At 42.8% G+C, this 16,425-nt stretch overlaps 1 protein-coding gene across 5 annotated transcripts in view; it reads left to right on the forward strand.

The window, feature by feature from the left end:
* LOC116953115 (potassium channel subfamily T member 2) overlaps nucleotides 1-15,787 on the forward strand; it is a 224,074-nt gene extending 208,287 nt beyond the window's left edge. For 4 of the 5 annotated variants that reach the window (XM_032972962.2, XM_032972966.2, XM_032972965.2 and 1 more), the window contains 3 exons: nucleotides 568-630; nucleotides 2,937-3,021; nucleotides 9,275-15,787. In XM_032972962.2, coding sequence (XP_032828853.2) covers nucleotides 568-630; nucleotides 2,937-3,021; nucleotides 9,275-9,395 — 269 coding nt within the window. In that variant the 3' untranslated portion in view covers nucleotides 9,396-15,787. The remainder of the gene's footprint in view (nucleotides 1-567; nucleotides 631-2,936; nucleotides 3,022-9,274) is intronic. The other variant, XM_076074843.1, reaches the window with a different exon arrangement.
* Nucleotides 15,788-16,425: the final 638 nt, after the last annotated feature.

Below are 16,425 nucleotides of genomic sequence, written 5' to 3' on the forward strand. Positions count from 1 at the left end.
CACTGCTCTGGAGTGAATACATTTGATGCAACACTGTCAACGATGGTTAGCCATGGAAATAAGAGATTTACAACCACTTGCTTCTATGTATATACATATATTTGGGTCTAACTTTGGCAGATTTGATATTTTGTTTCATTGGGAAAAGCCACGGAGCAATTACCCCTCATTGGAAGACTAATGGCAACTTGCAGGTCATTGCTGCTTTCCACTTGTGCCACACAGGGCCAGCTGCCACTGGGAGGTCCCCTTTGGCTAGACTTCCACAGGGCATCTTGAGATGTACCACATGTGAGTAACGTACAGAATAAATATTAAGGGACGATGATGATGATGATATACATAAGCTAGATTGAACATCGTAAGTGTTGGCTTTGGAGCATCGCCCCATTAGCTCAAATATTTCATGCTGCCGCTCAGATGTGACAGGTGCATGGAGGCTGCTCGTTTTAACGGCAGGCGTATTTCAAGAAGGCACGCACGACCGCCGCTTGTTTCTGTTCCACCTTTCTGACATGATTCATATTTTTCGTTCTGTTTGTCCCGCCCCCCCCCCCCCAACTGTAGAGGATATTGTTAATATAACTGCCTCTGATGTGATGAATCGTGTAAACCTGGGATACCTGAAAGGTACAGTAAATGTCCAGCGTTGAATGTTCTCCCGCCGCCGCAGCCTCCGCGGTTGTTGGCGGTTTCTCTCAAGTATGCAGTGCGACGATTCCTATGGCTCCTCTGCCTGCCTCAAAGATAACGTGTCGATTGTTGAGCGTTAGTCCTATCCACGCTGTGTTCACGTGTCCTCTTGCTCCTCTGCACTCCCTTCCTCCCTCCCTCCCTCCAAAAACAAAAGGTCATTAAAAAGTTGAAGTTGCTTTCAATTGCTGTCTTTTTTTTTCTAAAGCCCCACAGCCTGGGCTCACAAAACGAACCAAACACTGCAGGCAACCTGCTTTAGGCAACAGCAAGCTGTTGTGTGCATATACATACTGTGCAATAATTATCGCAATTAGTACCCCTCGTTGTGAAAATGCTGTCTTGTCTCAGGGCTAGCAAACTGTGCTCTACGCAGTGCAACGCAGCATCCACATTTTGCATTTTGCGAGACCCAAGTCCGTTGTGTTCCAGTAGCGTTGGCGTTAGCTTCGATCGTTCGCTGTCAGCGTTTTAAGGTATTCATCAGGCTTCTCCTGAATTCGTCCACTTGCTCGCACGCTCGCTTGCTCACTCCATCAGCCTCGACACGAACGTGTACACACGTTGCCGATCAACTCCCCCGCCATAGGAAAAAAAATACGGGCATTGGCTTTTGGCGATTGTTAGCGAGCAGCACCCCTGAAATAATTATTTTTCCAACCAAGAATAGCTCCTGAAATGTTCCCCTTGATTTCATTGAATCTAAAGCATTAACTGGCACAATCGTTGCTGTTAGCCTTGAATAAAAACCAAAAAAATACACCCATATGTATATCGGACAAATGTCAAATATTTCATTTGTAATTGACAGGACAATTAAAAAAAAAACGTTCAAAGCAACGTCAACTTCGATTTGCTCAAAAAAAAGTCCAAGCGTAACATCGTTGTTGGGACGCTGCTTGCATTTCAATGACCTGGCGATCACCCGCAGGTGAATGCTCTAGAGGGTGTCACCCTGTATTGCCCACGAAATTACCAGCTCCCCCCTCTACGCAGGAGTGCATCTACGTATGTCTGTTGAATTTCTTTCGCGCCGTACGTAGGCAACTGTGCTAATCAGAGGGGGAAGCGATGCCCCCTCTTCGCTTAGTTACCCAGCCAGGCGGCAGAGCGGTAGAGCGAATAGGAATGTTACGAGTTCAAATACTGATTGAGGCTTTACCCAGTCCATCATTCTTCCATGGTTGATACAAATAGGTACTTGTGGAAGAGTCAATAGTGGTGGTATTGTGGATAGACTCGCCCCTGCCATGGGAATGTGGAATTGTCACCACTGGCTCAGGGATGTGAGCGGGAGTGAGCACCGCCTAGAAGCTCAGGGAATTACTCTTTTCAGTTTATGACGATGCACAGCCTTCATTGGCTGTCTGAAACAATATTTTAAAAAAGGAAAGAAGGAATTGAAGAGCAACCTTTAAATGAATGATGATCTTATGATTCATAGTTTATTTTCATAATTAATTGGCCGTGTCAGGTGAAGGAGGTTTCACGACACACATTTTTGCTTACACTACCTGAAGATCGATTATGAATCATAAAAGAACGATGACCTTATTTACGTTTGCGAATGTCGGCTGCAAGTCCTTCGCATGATCTGCCCTGCTGCAATTAGTCAGCACTAGATTTCATATCACTACCCCTTCTAGAAATGTAAACAAAAAAAAGAGATTGTTTTATGTTGATTTGTTTTTTTTCATTGTCTCTCCTATTAAAGTTGTCTTCTTTCATTATTAATGTCCCCGGACATGTTTTGTCCTACAAAGGTCTCGAGTCATGTTACGTACGCTGTGGAGGGGAAGAGCTTGGGTCCGCTTTTGTTTTTCTCCAAATCTAATGGCATTTATCACGTGATATTTATAGGTACTCTAACTGCACGACATTCAATCGCAAGGTTGGAAGTTCCAATTCCCACCTCTTTGTCAGCTCATTCAAACATCCCTCTGAGGTTGGAAAACGAAATGTACCACTTTGTGAAAAATCATTTGTGGTTGTCCTCTGGACAGACTCGAATCCGCCATAGGAACGTGCAATTTCCACCACTGGCTCAGAACCTAAAACAGTGCGGAGCAGCGCCTAATGCTTACTCGAGCGAGGAGACAAAATTTCGACTTTGATCAGTGTTTACAACAACGGTGTATTTTCACTTGCTTTGGCAGTGCAGCAACGTGACGAATGTAGTAGCTTCTTAAACGGTCACGTAGCAGTCCTGTACAATAACGCGTCGTGTGAATGCCACCTTGCAGATGAGATCAACGACCAGCAGAACACGCTTTCATACGTGCTCATCAACCCCCCTCCCGACGTGAGGCTGGAACTAAACGACATCGTGTGAGTAACCTCGCCCAGTGAAACACCGCCACTTGAATGTGTACGGCGCACACGTGATGCCGTGTATGACCCAGCGGACGTGGAATGTTGGGCCAACGTTCAGCCAACGTTGGTCCAGTGGTTTCAACCACATGCTGCTAACGTTGGCCCAACGTTCACTGGGATGTGTGCAGCGAGTACAAAATTATTTGGCATGTGTGGTGACGGGTACTGCAAGATCTGACCATGTCCGTCCGGTGCTCGCTAAGCTGCATTGGCTTTCGGTTTGCCGAACTAATAATACATTATAAGGTCGCGCTTCTGGCAATGCTTGCCACAATTGAAGCACAATACCTTGCTGATCTCGTCAAGAAACATAAACCATCACGCAAACTCAACCTATCCTCGCAGCAGCTTTTGGCTAGCCATCAAACAAAGACGGCCACTGCATCGAACACGCTTTCAGATGCGCTTCTGTGGCCGTCTGGAATCAACTCTTCCTTTCGGTATTCGAAAGCCACTGGAGCTACGCACTTTTTAATTTAGGTTGAAAACGAATTTCTTTAGAACCACTTTTTTGTGTTTAGTTTTTTGTCCTTCCCCCGCGCCTCCGATTAGCACGGTCACGCACGGTTCCAAAGAAGTTCAACACACCGTCGATACGTACGTGTCATATACCAGCGTCTGGTGAAACATTACCGCGTGACTTTGTACGTGCACATGGGTGGGAAGCACACATTCAGACGCTGCCTCTACATGTAAAATACCATACTCTCCAGATTATGATGACTGACTTATTTCCCCTGTGTTTTCATGCAAAAATTGGGGGGGGGGGGGAAGGGGGTGCATCTTGTAATCCGAGGAATGCATTGGTATTCTGGGATACATGTGTGAATCGAATTCTGCATAACAATCATAGCAATCATTCATCATACTGGGTTCTCCTGGCAATACCTTGAGCACGCAGGTTACAGAGGACATCGCCAGCTGTTCAAAATCATATTCGAGAAGATATCTCCCGATTTCAGGGCAGCGCAATCATAATCGTCTCCTGGAAGATAGTGACTTCTCCGTAACACCGCATTCTCCCTATTTATAAAACACTTATTTTCAAAGCGACCCTAAAAATGCGAGGGTGGGTCTTTTTACTTTCCGGAGCATCTTATAATCCGCACAACACTGCACACGTTATGTAACAGCATATCGGGAAACGCTACCTCCGATTAGCAAATAAGTTCTACACACGTACATGCAATGCATGTGTGTCATATATTTTTTCACCACACTGCACATTGCGCCGATGAGCAGACACTTGTGCGAGGAAGGAGTCATTCAGCTGACATTCCTTTGATCGCGATTTTTGCTTGCCTGCCCGACCCATTAAGCGATGCATAATGAAGGGGGGGCGGGAGAGAAATTGACATGGAATATCTCCTCTCTGTCAGTGCTCAGAATATAGGTTTTCTTCGCCGGATTCCTGTCTCCCCAAATTTGTTGCGATCCACAGCTTTTCACGATGGAAATAAAGAGTTGAAGCGGTTGTGGATTGTTCACACGGTGGCCACCAACACGCTCAGACCTATCGCAATTGAACACCATCCATGTGCCAGGCAGCTCCAAAACTGTTAAGATCAATCAAATTAATTTGACGGATCAATCATAATAATGTGTAATAAATAAGAAGAGGTTTTACACCTTCTGGCAATGAAACAGGACTTGTGTTAAGATGTTCAATCACCGAATGGAAACATTTTGCAAGGAATCAGGTCTGCATTAACCACACGTACTTGTGGTGCTCTGATGATTATAAAGGCATTGTCTTTGAAACTGCACCAGAGACAGCCTTCTGTATTGCCTAGTCTCGCCAGTGTCAGACCAGAGAACGCCAAAAGGCGTATAGTACAAAGACAATGCACGTCTCAGAGCATTTACAGCTCATAACATAATCATTATAATAAACTCAGTTTTATAAAGCGCCTTTCAAATTAGTAATGTCAAAGCGCCGTACATGCAGAGGGGAATCGGCCGTCCCAGGTGACCCCTCCGCAAAGTTTCCTCACTCCCCCCCCCCCCAGCCTCAGCCTCCCCCGCAAGGTGTGTTGGAGAGTAAATCGACAACATTTACAATTTGAGTCCGACGTTTCGCTGGTAATTACATCCAGCATCATCTGGCGATTTGCCAGGCTGAAGTAGTAACTAATTGGCGTTTTGTTTACGTGACAGATCCCTTACTAATTGGCTGTGTCGGGTAGTGGAGGGTTACGACACAACATGTATACTTACGGGATCTAACCCAAAAAAACCTTTATTAATAATATTGGTCGCGAAAGCCTACGTGTTATATTGAAATCTCGTTTTCGTAAAGTATTCTCAACTGAGGCAGTAAAGCCACCACCCGCCCACCTGCTCGCTCGAACCCATAGCCCCCCCCCCCCCCCTTGTATAAAGTAAAGTTGAAGCTTATTGTTGCTACACACAGGCATACAGATATGTCAAGGTCATGGCTGGTGAAGTCTGAGTACAAGATTAACGACGTAGTTCATATGACCTTGCCAAAGCGTACACTTTATGTAGTTCGCACATTTTCAGTGCTCAATGAAATTAAACGATCGCAAGAAATAGTATTTGTCGTAACGGCGCGATTGATAAATCACAACAATGCAATTGAATTACGATACTTAAAAAAAAAACGTTAAAGAAAATAGACGAAACAATCAAGATTTATTAACAATTCAGTACAACGTTTTGCTGATAGTTACAACCAGCATCATCAGGCAGTTTGCCAGAATGAGGAAAATGTCCTCCAGTCTCGGGCCTTAAATGATGCCGATTTTAACTATCAGCAAAACATTAAATGTTCTGGATTGCTGTACAACATACTGGTAGTGGTGCTGCTGCAGCAGCAATAATAAATAGGCACCTTTGTTCATCACGTGACAAATGTGTTCATTGGCTTTGTCTGGTTGAGGGTTTTTGACACATTCTACGTATCCATTCTGACCCAAACATTAATTATGAATCGTAATATTGCTCGCGAGAGATTAGGCGTGTTAAATTTACTTTTTTTTTAATATTTGTAATTGGCACGATTATAAATTTACGTATTAAAATTAGTTGTAATTATAATAATACAAAATACGCCGAAATCTAAATAACAAATGTAAGAATATGTGGCGTTAGGTGTTGAAATTATCTGAAGAATAATTTATCCAGCCATTGCATCTCCCTTGCTGTGTGGCTTTGAAAGTTTACAATTTTTTGCATTCATATGCAAATTAACCACTCTGCATGCACACATTTGATGATTGGCAATCACAGAAGGCTGCACCGTGGGGAGCTGTGAGCACGGGAGTTTGAGAAATGCTGATTTAGGCAAATAAAATAAACCCTAAAGATTTGTACAATGAATGTGCTCCAGACCAAACGTAATTCAATGCATTAAATGAGGGTGAAATTTGGCTAATCTTACGGTGTATTTATATTTGATACGTTCTGATGTGTGATTTACTTTGGGGATTTTTGCAAACTAACCACAAAACTGCACATCAATTGCACATTTGAAATATGAAAAATAGGCAAAAATACCCTTATATAAGCGCACAACTCTATCTATCTGTGAGGAACGCTGCACTTTCCGTCGTTTTCATGCAGGGGGCGCTGCAAACCTACGCGCGCCCCCTGCATGAACGACGGAGGCGCAGGGACAGACGTTCGATTACGTTGGAATCGATCTGCAGACGGCGGTCTTCTCGCACGGCCAGCTCTATGTCGCCTTATCTCGATCCCGCAATCTTAAACAGGTGAAAGTCCGCATCGAACCGAACCCCCAAGCAAGGCCATCTACTTAACGACGAGAGAAAATTCACACGAAATGTCGTTTTCAATTAAGCCTTCCAGACGTAAAATGAAAAAAAGCTTTTAATGAAGACATAGAAATGATTTAATTCAAAACATAATACAATTCAAAGATGTTTCATTTTAAAACTTCAAAACGGAGCAACGGGTGCTTGCGTGAATGCGTCGTTCGTGTGCAATTTTTTTGTGAATTTCCTGGCCGAAGGCCTTAAATGGTTGTGAGGGGCGCCATAGGCGCCTCCCGAACAACCCCTAGTACATTTAGATTGTGAGATGCGGTTTTATCGAGATGCTTTATAAATACAACTCTGGAGATTGCCGAATGCCTCACAAATCAGAACACTGAGCTGACAGCACTTAATATCCTGGGTTTGAAGTTGGGTTTAAGCCAGAATTATTCAACTGAATTTTCAAGTGGAGTGAGTTGATGGTCTTAGCCTGGTCACCAATGACTGCGCCACAAAAAAAACGTACATTTTGTTTTCATTTAAATTTGAAAATAGAAAGTCCCCCATCTCTCAGAGTCTAACATATAGTTTTCATCGCTAGGTGAACATTTTTAGAGCAGGTCACGTGGAGAACAGCACCGTGATGGCGAGATGTTAACTACCTCGCCCGGTATGCAGGAGGTCGTGAGTTCGATCCCAACCCTGACACCTGCTGTATATTTGGAGTTTGCGTGTTCTCCCCGTGGCCGCGTGGATTGCTTTTTGGGTCCTCCAATTTGTCCCTCGACATTTGTAAACATGCGTTTGGAATATTTCGCTGTGAAACATTTCCATGTGATGAGCTACTTCGTTGAGCTATATAGCTATTTCTGAAAAAAAGAGCTATATAGCGCAGTGGGTCTCACCCGATCAAATAAAAATAGGCTAGTTTTAGTTGTGTAATAATATAATAAATAATATAAAATTACATCGATGAAGCACATCTTTATAAGCTACTCAATGTGCGATATACATCATATAAAAAACACACACACACAGACCATGGGAAAAAGAAAAAAACGAAGAAGACTAATAGACGCTAAATCATAGAACCACCGAATGCAAGACAGAGTGAACGTGTCTTGAGGCAGGTTTCGGACACCACAGTTGTTTCCGAATTTAAGAAGTCTGGGTGAGGCGTTCCGCAGCGTAGCCAGAAGGCACCGCCGCCCATTCTGTGGAGGAGCTGCGTCCAGGGAATGCCACAGGGAACCAAGCCACCCTCGGTACGGAGAAGAGGTCACTTGAAGGAATTTCAGAAGTACTTTTTCACGGAGTTTGATGTCTCTTTGATCTATCTTCCAAGGACAGTCAACACTTGTGAATTCAAGTGCACTTGAATTGGCCTCTACTCTCGGTAAAGTACGGGTCAAGTTTGTTGGAAAAGTGGTGTTTCTATTACTGTCCTAGTTCTTAATTTATACATTTAAATAGATTTCCAATCTTTTTTTTTGAGTGAAAGGTCAAGACCATGTTGTAAAAACAAACATACTTGAAATGCCACGTAAAATTAAATGTCCTTTCTGCCTACATTTTATATTGTAATGTTCAGAGGTGAGTTTCCACTCGTGGAAAAGTGGTTAGTTAGAATTCCGAATTGATATTTCTTCATAACATGGTATGACAATAGCACAATTACTATACAATTGGGAGAAAAAATCACTTAAACCGCATGTAAAATTAATGTGGTGGCAATTATTAGAGGTGGGGATAATTAACCCAGCCCCTAAACTCCACAGCAATGTGATGAATTATCCTGATTCAGGGTCGTGAATCAACTCAAGGACTCATTCTATTTCAAACAGTGGTGAATGTTATCAACTCTAGTGGCCGTGGGGTTTATGTGACCACAATCGTCCGCGATAGGATTGTGAGCATCGTGTTCGCATTGCATATCGGGCCCAGCAGGCACTGCTTGGGAGCGCCTCTGTTTGCCGCATGTCTTTTCTCCTCGTCTCTTTTACAGCTACCTGATGCTGTTTTATTAAATAAATAAACAGTATTTGTTGTTCACCAGGTAAGGCCCACTGAGCTATATATAGCTCTTTTTCAGAAGCGACCTGGGCACAAATGATAGCGTAATGAAGTGGCTTATCACGTGGAAATGTATAGCAGCCAAAATTATCTCAATGCATGTTTCTAAATGTGGATGGGAAAACCCCAGAGAAAAATCCACACGACCACAGGGAGAACATGAAACTTCAAATAAACTAGTCTCACGGTCGGGATCAAAACCACGACCTCCTGTATACCAGGCGAGGGAGTTAACATCTCGCCTTATAGTAGCCAAAGAAGCATTTATAATGTGAACACAATCGTAAGTTAATACGATTGCGCGCATTGTGTTCGCACAGCATATCGGGCCCGGAAGGCACCGCTTGGGAGCGCCTCTGTTTTGCCGTGTGTCTTTGCTCCTCATCTCTTGCGCACAGCTACCTGATCCGACCGGATCCCCTGGCAAACGTGTCGAGCAGCACGGGCTCGTGCAACAGAGACGACAACAACGCCCAGCTGGACGGGGGCCTCGGCTTCAGGGATGAGACGAAGCTGTAGGCGTCAGAGCCTCCAGCACCACCCCCCCCCTCCTCAACTCCACGGACGCCACGTTGCCACGTGGGGGATTCAACATCACTGACGCGACACTATTTATTTATTTTGTAAAAACGTTCTGGGAGACACAAGCATTCGCAGGGAAGGGTGCATGGCACCCAAACTCTGCGTGTGTGTGTGCGTCATGTGGGGCCCCCTTTGAGTGTGGGCCGTACATGACGTGGGCAGTTTGGTGGGATGCGTCTGGGTGCACCAGACGCATCGTTGAGTTGAGTTACTCAACAGTGAGCTACGCGTCTTGAGTACAGACGCACTGTGTTCAGTCGTCCTTCCCCCGCACCTCCGATTAGCATGATTGGCTACGTACGGTGCGAAAGAAGTTCAACATACATACATGACACCACGAGAGACAGCTGGAGAGACAAAAATAGACCTGTTAGGAGCTCCCATTAGCTACAGCCTTGCTCTGTGGCAGATGCAAACAACAACATTGCTGTGTAAGGTATTCACGGCTGTGCTGCATGGGTCTCCTGTGTGTTTTTGAGTTACGCGTCTTGTTCGGCATCGATCCCTGTCTGACATTTCGCTCCACGCGAGAGCTTCTTCAGTTCAACTCTTGAAGAAGCTCTCGGCATGTGTTGAGCGAACTGTCAGACATCGTGCCAGTCAACACGTGGTACAAACCCAAAGCACATCGGGAGATGTAGAGCAAAACGAAACAAATAACATACTCTTTGGTTCTTTCAGTAAAGTCACGTAGGTATAAAATAGTGATTTATTTTATTTTCTACCTAGGTGACTTTACCGAAAGAACCAAAGAGTATGGATTCCTGCAGTCACGAAAGCTTCAAATCAAGATTAAACGAATAACTTAATTTGTATAGCGCGGCAGTAAAGTTTACACACTATACCCCTGACTGTATGCTGTTTAGAGGAAAATCCACACACACACACTTAAATAATATTTGAATTTAAAGTGACGTAAAATATATACATATAAAAAATCACTCAGCGTGGGTATTATTTTTACACAGCTTGTGGGACTCTGCCCTGGATATTGGTATTGAAAGCGTGCACGTTATAATTATTGGCGTGGCCCTCTGTGCCGGGTGCGTCTGTGTCTGCCGTACAACACAGGGTGCGACTGCCCCCTCCTGCAGTCTAGAGATATTACCACTGTGTATGGTCATTGAGAAAATTAAGTTCCCATAGCCTGGGAAATTGTGGCAAATGTTTACAGCATGACCGAGGAGGTACTGCAAACCGCACAAACCATACTACTGTTCATAACTTCTGCTTATGTTAATGAGTCAAATTATTGTCCCAAAGATAAATGACAAATATAAGTAGCTCCCCAAATATAAACGTAAGTAAAGTATCCTGTACACAAATCATTATTTGGTCATTTAACATGCAGGTGGTCAATGCGTGACAGATTTCAAAATTACCATGAAGTGTAATGTTGTCCAGCTGGGCTCTCCGGTTATTTAAATATTCGACTACTCCACAGATTATCAGTTGCATTACTCGACTAATCTGACATGAATATAGTATAAACGGCTGAGCGTTGGTGGTTTGCTGCCTTCGGGAGGCAGGATGTGGGGGCGGACACCAATTTAATACGGGCGCCGAGCAATTCACCACAAAAAAAGTAGTTTATTATAGCGTCAGTCGATTATAATTAACTCTTCGACGAATTGTCCACAGCTTTATAACGTAGCATGAATTCAATTCCTACGAACGCCAAGGCACACACGTTACTGTTACAGTAGCCAAAGGAACGTTTATAACGGCTGCCTGGTATGACGGCGAGAAAGGGGGGCTTTTGTCCCTAGAGGATTGTGGCAGTGACTGTTGTGCGACTAGAGCCCTTTCCTGGGCAGCCTCTCAAGGCTCCATGGCCAATTAAACGTACATTTAATTTCAATGAGTACAACCTTATCTTTGTGCTCGCGCCAATCCGTATGGGCAATTTCTGTATACATTTTTTGGGGGGAATGCTTACAAAAAAACTAATGTTTGTCTTCTGAACCAACGCACGCTTCCGCTGGATAAAGTTGCACTCAATTTTATCCAGATCACCCGAGGCATGGGCTTCACCCCATTTTATTGTCAACATTAACCTTGCGGGTGTCACCAATTTCAATGTCGAAGAGTCAACAGCATTTCAAATTGGCAATTCGTCAAGCTGTAAGGTCATGAATACACTTGATGCCTCCATGAATAATATGGAGAAGGGAATAGTAGGCTCTGTTTATTATCATTTTACACTACGGTGCACTTAATTTAATTCAGGTGCGGTCTTTTCTTCACTCAGATTTCCACGTGAGGTGTAAACATAATGCAGTTAGCCTTGGCTAGCGGGAGATAGAAATGTACTCCGCATGGCATATATTGACTTGTTTGTGCAATGGCCAGCATGTGGTTCGCATACAAATCATATCGTCGTGCCGAGTAAATTGCTGTGTACTATACAACACAGACATTGTTTTTGAGCATTCATTTCAAATATTTTAATACACCACAGCATACACATTACAACTTGGCTTCTATGAATTGCAAAAAGCTTTGTACTAAGAGATGAAGCATAAAAACAAATCTCAATTTAATTGCCTGCTACTCGTTTCACATAGACAATGCAATCAAATGCATTTTGTAGGTACAGTAATAAAATGTTATTTTCTTTAAATTAATTTCTTATGTTTATTTTTGCGTTGCAGCCAAATGTTGATGTTTCGGGATTTGACAGGGCATTATCAACATACACATCCAAATAATACAGAAAATTATCCTGGCTCCATTGCATTCACTTACAGGTGGAGCACCCCACTGTTTAGGGATTGAGCATTTCAGCTCTTGAGCACGGCAGGGAATAGAGGCAAAGATTATATTCATAAAGTTGCTTTGTCAATAAACTATCCATGCACTCAGTGGAATTATCTTTTGTTTAAAGTCCACACCTGCAGAACAGCTGCTCTCACGATTTGAGTAACAGTGTGGAGTGAAACCCCAAGGTCTTAATAAGCACCTTGGAAGTTAGCCGTGTGGCTCAAAGGTCGGAGCGCTGAGCTGGTACTGCTGACATCAGGGCAGTCACTTGCGATTGCATCGGGTTCTCACTCAAGTATAGGGAGTTGATGGATTCAGCCTGGTCAATAATGACTTTTTTTTAAAAAAACTCACCATACAACATTTGATTCTGCACTTTATTGGGCCAGTTTACAGATTTGAGAATTAAACATCAGTTTGACTTCGATACTCTGTTGCATGGCACTTGGGAAAGTCCTACCCCGTAGTGTGGATACGAGACTTTATGAGATAATAAAAGTAGTTACGTGATAACACCTGCTGCAGGCCATTATCTAATACTTCTCGCAGACAATTGCAAATTCATGATTTGTTTCACAGCATGATGCCAATAACACAATTGAGATTTTTTTAAATATTTCAAATGTGGTGATAATAAGTAGAGGTGGAATGATTAAACCATCCCATCCACCTCCATTGATCTGATGAATTGTCACTAATCAGGGTTACGATTGAATAATTACATGTATTCTGCTTAAAACATAACTTTTGGTAAAGTCAACGTGACTTTACCGAAAGAACCAAGAATATAACTTATGCAGTTAATACAATAATTTAATCTGCATATCATCGATATTTAAGAAAATTATACACATACATTTGAGGATAATTCAACTAAAACTGAACAATTGGAAATATTACAAATGATAGAGTAAAAACAAGACGAAATAATACGTTCTTGAACTGAATTGTGACCCTGAATCATGAACATTCATCAAATTACTGGGAAAGTGAATCACATGGCAAATATCACACAGGAATAATCATGATTCTTGCATCCATTCATGTAAGCAGTCAAATCAATAATATTACGGAAAATAAAACGTATCTCAAATGTAGAAAAAAATATTAATTCATAGCCTATGAAAAAATCACCCAGGATGAGCCTGACATGACATCTCGGAAGCTAAACAGAGCTGAACCTGGATATTGCTTGAATGAGCGGCCACCAAGAATATATGATGAATTGTCACATCTCGGTGGCGAGATGTTAACTCCTTCGCCTTGTATGCAGGAGGTCGTGGGGTCGATCTTGACCCTGACAACTGTATATATGGCGTTTGTATGTCTCTCTCCCGTAGTCATGTGGATTTTTCTCCGTGTCCTCCGTTTTTTTCCTCCACATTTAAAAACCAACATGCGTCTGGAATATTTGGCTGATATAAATTTCCACATGATGAGCCACTTCATTGAGCTGTCATTTTTGGCCAGGTTGCTTCTAAAAAAAGAGCGATATAGCTCAGTTGGCCTTAACCTGGTATACAAAAAAAATAGCTTAACAATTTTAAATATGTATAAAAGTTTGCCATAGACAGTTGCGGTGTTACCTGGCTGTCAGTGGAAAACATTGCACCCATACCGTCCTCTGCTTCCGTGTCAATGCCCCTCGCACTATGCCAAGCCACACTGATCAGCAGAGCGAAGTAATGTCAAATAATACCCTCCACGACCGACAGACTTAGCATGAGCAGGCCTTCATCCAGCCATAAATTGACAAAAGGGTTGCATGTATCTATATATCTAATTCAGCTCAAGCCTCCTGCAAATCACTTGTGTGTGGCCACCCCCCAATCTAAATCCCTCCCCTCTCCCCACCCCGTGTGAAAACAGATGCTGTTCCCGTGAGGCGTCGAGGCCCCTATGTAGCATTTCCTCTTTATTTTCACATTTGCTGACCCTTTGGTCCAGTTTTTTCCGTTCATTTCCCATAATCTCCCTCTTATTTCCTATTATTTATCGTCTCTCGTCTGTCCCATTCCTTTTAATGTTTCAATTCATTATATCCTTGGTTCTAATTCTCTTCCCTTTGGTGTTACACAGGTAAAACGTTTGCTACTACTGTACGTGTTATTTTCCAGCTATAACCTGGGGGCTACAATTGTTACAATTGCAGCGCAATTTAAAAGGTGCAACTGAAAGTGGTGGAGAGAGGTGGCTTTTAGCTGCTAGACTAACAACGCAGCAGCGTTACACCCTCACTCAGCTGCCAAAAGCTTTAGCCACAACATTGGAAGTGCTGTAATCTCTACTCTGTTTGCAGGGATATCCCTGTTATCGTAAAGTGTTGTGAAAAGGACCGGCATGTTGCCAAAAGAGTTGCTACGCTACACCCAGCAGGTGAATTTAAAGTTCACGACTCATGCACGATATTACGGTTTAGGTCGGAGATAAGAAATTTTGTTCAACTGTGAAAATGCGAATTGAGAAAAAAATGATGAATGAACGTGACCAACAAGTCGTGTGATACCACCACACGCTACGGAGGCTTCACTGACAGCAAAGTCTGTCTCAGCAGGTCAATGGGTCACATTTTAAGAGGAATGCTTTATGTCACAACAGATTGCTGGGATTTGCCAAAATAGTGTGCTGCCACTCTACAGGGTAATCCAGATGTATTGTGACCCCTCCAATTAATCGTTCCTTTGCATATCCATTTATGTTTAAAATAACCTTTAAAAATATATGTTTAGATTATTAAATCGGGGTCACAGGACATTTGGACCACCCTGTAAATTGAGATGTATGGACAAAATGTTCCGATTTGAAATTAAACTATCTTTATATACCACATTTTTTAAGTACCCCCCAACCTCATCTGTTCACCCAGCAGTATGAATGGGTGCACAGTGAATCGGCAGGTCGTGTGTGGTTGGGCAACGTGTGTGGGTGTTTGGCCATCTCAGAAGAGTTGGCTACAAAACCGTCTAGAAGGGGCCCTCTCAAGCTTTCTCCTGCTAGCAGTGGTGTGAGACAGCAATTGAAGGGCTGCACCCATTTATATAATCACAGAAAAGCACAAGGATATCCATTTACCACACACTCCCTATCAACTCTGTATTGTATTTGTCTTCATATTTAAAACGAATTAGTCCTGGATCAATTTTGGCCCTGGTCCAGTTATTCCAAACGTTCAAAACGTACATGCTCAATTGAATTGTGTAAAAGCATGATGAAAATTTAAAACAATGTATGAGCCAATCCTGCATGTTTACAAACATTTACAAAACAGTGCCTGTGATAGAACATATTTAAAGAAAAGTGGTAAATCTTCGTGATGTAATATATTGCAAAATGTATACATGAAATTGTGCCAGTCCATACGCATATGTATATATGATATAAATGGTCCTTACAAACTTGTGAATGCGCTAACATAGTGACTCAGTAAATAACACGAAACATATACATAATGTATTAAGCTCGAATTAACTGACGTTTGTAATCTATAAGACCGAGTTTCACCATTTTATACTTTTCCTACGTTGAAACTGAACCCTCCTGAGCAAATAAAATGATTCTTTACTTTGTATGAGCTCTTATCTCTCTTGTTTTTAATGTGTCTTGTTTGAAATCATCAGCAATGGACAATCCACTGCTTTTTGAAGGCTTCCCCAAACCACCTCCATCCATCGCGATCCTGAAAATTAATAGTCCATCTAGCACTTGCACACAAGCCAATTTCATCGACCCATCTCCTGGGGAGAAGTACTCTTCGACGAATTTCATTAACTTGGCTGCCACTTCGTCATTATTTTTGACATGTACATTTTTTTAATAGTTGTGCACTCTCTATATTCCCTGTACCCCCTGATCCCAAGTTTCAACTGGAAATGATTTGCCAGAAGAGTCTCTTACACTTCCCCCCCACCCCCCCATAAAATTCCATAACAGCTCTCGCCAATATCTCTTCTTTCACCAGAGGCCTGAGCACATAACAAACCATAGCAACAGCTCCATAAAGCATACCACGAAGTGATTTCCGTAATGGTCCTAAATAGCGAAGTGCAAAACGCACAACATCAGGGAGAATGGCAGCCTTAAAGTGGTTGCGAAGTAGTACATCATAACTCCTACAGCAGCCAATCATCCACCAGGATAATCCGAATGCATTATGACTGCCGTGGCCATACAAGTCCCTATGCGATATGGCCACTATGGTATCCCA

The sequence above is a fragment of the Petromyzon marinus genome, chromosome 50, assembly GCF_048934315.1.
Source record: "Petromyzon marinus isolate PM22_M1 ecotype Great Lakes invasive population chromosome 50, UKy_Petmar_22M1.pri1.0, whole genome shotgun sequence".
NCBI lineage: Eukaryota > Metazoa > Chordata > Hyperoartia > Petromyzontiformes > Petromyzontidae > Petromyzon > Petromyzon marinus.